At 36.6% G+C, this 2,396-nt stretch overlaps 1 protein-coding gene across 1 annotated transcript; it reads right to left on the bottom strand.

Annotated features, from left to right (window-relative positions):
• Nucleotides 1-544: 544 nt before the first annotated feature.
• On the bottom strand, nucleotides 545-1,909 carry LOC102668817 (uncharacterized). The gene is made up of 5 exons (XM_006579106.1): nucleotides 1,742-1,909; nucleotides 1,517-1,661; nucleotides 1,179-1,430; nucleotides 974-1,065; nucleotides 545-865 (listed from the first exon to the last, which is right to left on the bottom strand). Exons 1-5 carry the CDS (start codon nucleotides 1,907-1,909, stop codon nucleotides 545-547), a joined length of 978 nt encoding a protein of 325 aa, XP_006579169.1.
• Nucleotides 1,910-2,396: the final 487 nt, after the last annotated feature.

Here is a 2,396-nt window from a genome sequence, read left to right as displayed (position 1 = left end):
CTTTCATCATGCTCCTGGCCATGTTCAAAATGGTTCTGTTTCTTCTCTCAGCAACACCATTATGCTGAGGTGTATAGGGAGATGTCACTTCATGAATTATCCCCTCTTCATCACAAAATACTTGAAATTCATGTGAGTTATACTCACCACCTCCATCTGTTCTAAGCACTTTGATTACCTTATCACTTTGCTTTTCACTTAACAACTTAAACTTCTAAAAAATGTTAAACACTTCACTTTTCTGCTTAATGAAATAGATCCACATTTTTCTAGTAAATTCATCAATGAATGACACAAAGTAATTGTTACCTCCTAGGGATTTCACTTCAAAAGGACCACACACATCAGAATAGATCACTTCAAGCTTTCTTTTGGATTTGATTGGAATTTCTGACTTGAAAGAATTCCTTGGTTGCTTTGACACACAACACTCAAAACATAATTGTTTTGGTATCTCAATTTGGGGAAGACCATGAACCATTTTCTTACTTTTCAATTCACTTAAACTCCTGAAATTTAGATGACCAAACCTGTGATGCCACATCTAGCTTTCATCACTTATAGAAGCAGCCAATTGAAATTCTACAATATGAATTCCAATCTTGAATGTTCTGTTTCTTGACAAAGAAGCCTTTAGGATCAACCTCCTCTTGCTGTCAAATATCTTCATTTGACTGTCCTCCATTTTCATTGAGTAGTCCTTTTCTAGCAACTGTCCCAAGCTCAGCAAATTATTCTTCATATTGGGAACATATAGCACATCATTTATAAATGAGTGTTGTCCATCCTTCCTCTGAATCATTGCCTTTCCAATGCCTTCTGCAGTTACAGAGCTGTTATCTGCAAACTTGATCTTGCTCTTCACCTTATCATCAATGTTTACAAATCACTCTCTATGTCCAGTCATGTGATTGGAACAGCCTGTGTCAAGATACCACAGATTAACATTGTCTTCTTATGAGTTTGTTGTTGCCATTAGTAACACTTTATCAGAGTCAGAATCCTCATCTTGTGCCAATTGAGCCTCATCTGCATTTCTTGGAACCCTTTTATTTCTGCATTCATCTGCAAAATGTCCCCATTTCTGACAGTTATAACACTACCCACTTTGTGATTCCCACTTTTCTTGTCTGTTTCTTCATTATGGTTATGATTTCCAGAACTGCTAGAGCCCTCACTTGACCCCTTCCACTTATTGTTCTTCCACTTTCCCTTTCCCTTCTTATTCTTACCACCATCATAGTTGTTCCCTTTGGTTGTTTGGGCTTGCATAGCTTGCTCAACTGATCTTTGTAAATTTCTTTCATTGAGCCTCATCTCTTGAGCTTCAAGAATTCCTTGTAGTTCTTCAATCTTCATTTCTTCAAAATTCTGGCCTTGCTTAATTGCCACCACTATATGATCGAATCTTGGTTCAAGGTTCTCAATACCTTGTTAATGATCCCCAAGTCTGATTGCTTGTCACCATAAGCATTCATTTGATTTGTAATTGCCAAGACTCGAGAAAAGAACTCACCAATGCTTTCTTGTTCTCTCATTTGTAGAAGTTCATACTGCCTTCTCAAGGTCTGCAACTTCACCTTCTTAAGTTTGCTATCCCTTGCATAGGATTTCTCTAGAGTATCCCATGCCTTCTTTGTAGTATCAATAGATCTAATTTTCTGAAAATTATCTGCATCTACACACTGATGAATAATGAACAATGTTTTGCATCTCTTTTCATCAAATCACGGTGAGCCACCTTCTGTGCATCAGTTGGGTTTCTGTCAAGTTCTTGAACCCCTTTTTGCACCATTTCTGTCACATCTTGAAATCGAAAAATTACCTTCATCTGAGCACACCAATCATCATAGTTCTTGCCTTTGAGAACAAGCATAGATGCTGGAAAATTTCCATTCGAGGAAGCCATCTCAATTTCGGTATCCAAGGATCTTGAACCTCAGCTCTGAATACCAGTTGTTGGAACAAAGAAGCTCTTCACACATACTCACACTATGCACTCACTCACTCTATGTTAGAGAATAAGAGAAGATGAAAGAATTGATTGAGAAAATAGAGGGAACTTAAAATTTTGAATTAAAACTTCTGCACTCTCATATTTCTCATTCATGATCACTATTATTTTTATACACACTGCATATGTAACTACAACAACCTTCATAGCTGTCAAACTAACTAACTCCTAACTACTAACTAACTAACTGAATTACAACATACATCAACAATTACAGCCAAAAGCAATAACACAATCTGCACATCAAAAGCAGTAATTCAGAATGATGAAAAAATAGGAAACATAATTTGTAATATTAAGCAACAATGTATAAAAGAACCAGATTCATACTTGAAGAGGTCTTCGGCCCCAGAACAACTTATTCTCACAAAGATTGTTTGAG

Source organism: Glycine max, chromosome 4 (genome assembly GCF_000004515.6).
Source record: "Glycine max cultivar Williams 82 chromosome 4, Glycine_max_v4.0, whole genome shotgun sequence".
Lineage (NCBI taxonomy): Eukaryota > Viridiplantae > Streptophyta > Magnoliopsida > Fabales > Fabaceae > Glycine > Glycine max.
Note: the sequence above shows the minus strand (reverse complement) of the source record. Positions and strands in the feature narration are given on the sequence as shown.

Coding starts and splice junctions, on each gene's coding strand:
- LOC102668817 (XM_006579106.1), bottom strand. CDS start 1,909: ATGGCTTCCTCGAATGGAAATTTTCCAGCATCTATGCTTGTTCTCAAA. Junction 1,431..1,516: donor GAGAGAACAAGAAAGCATTG/GTGAGTTCTTTT, acceptor ATCATTAACAAG/GTATTGAGAACCTTGAACCA. Junction 1,066..1,178: donor CAATAAGTGGAAGGGGTCAA/GTGAGGGCTCTA, acceptor GACATTTTGCAG/ATGAATGCAGAAATAAAAGG.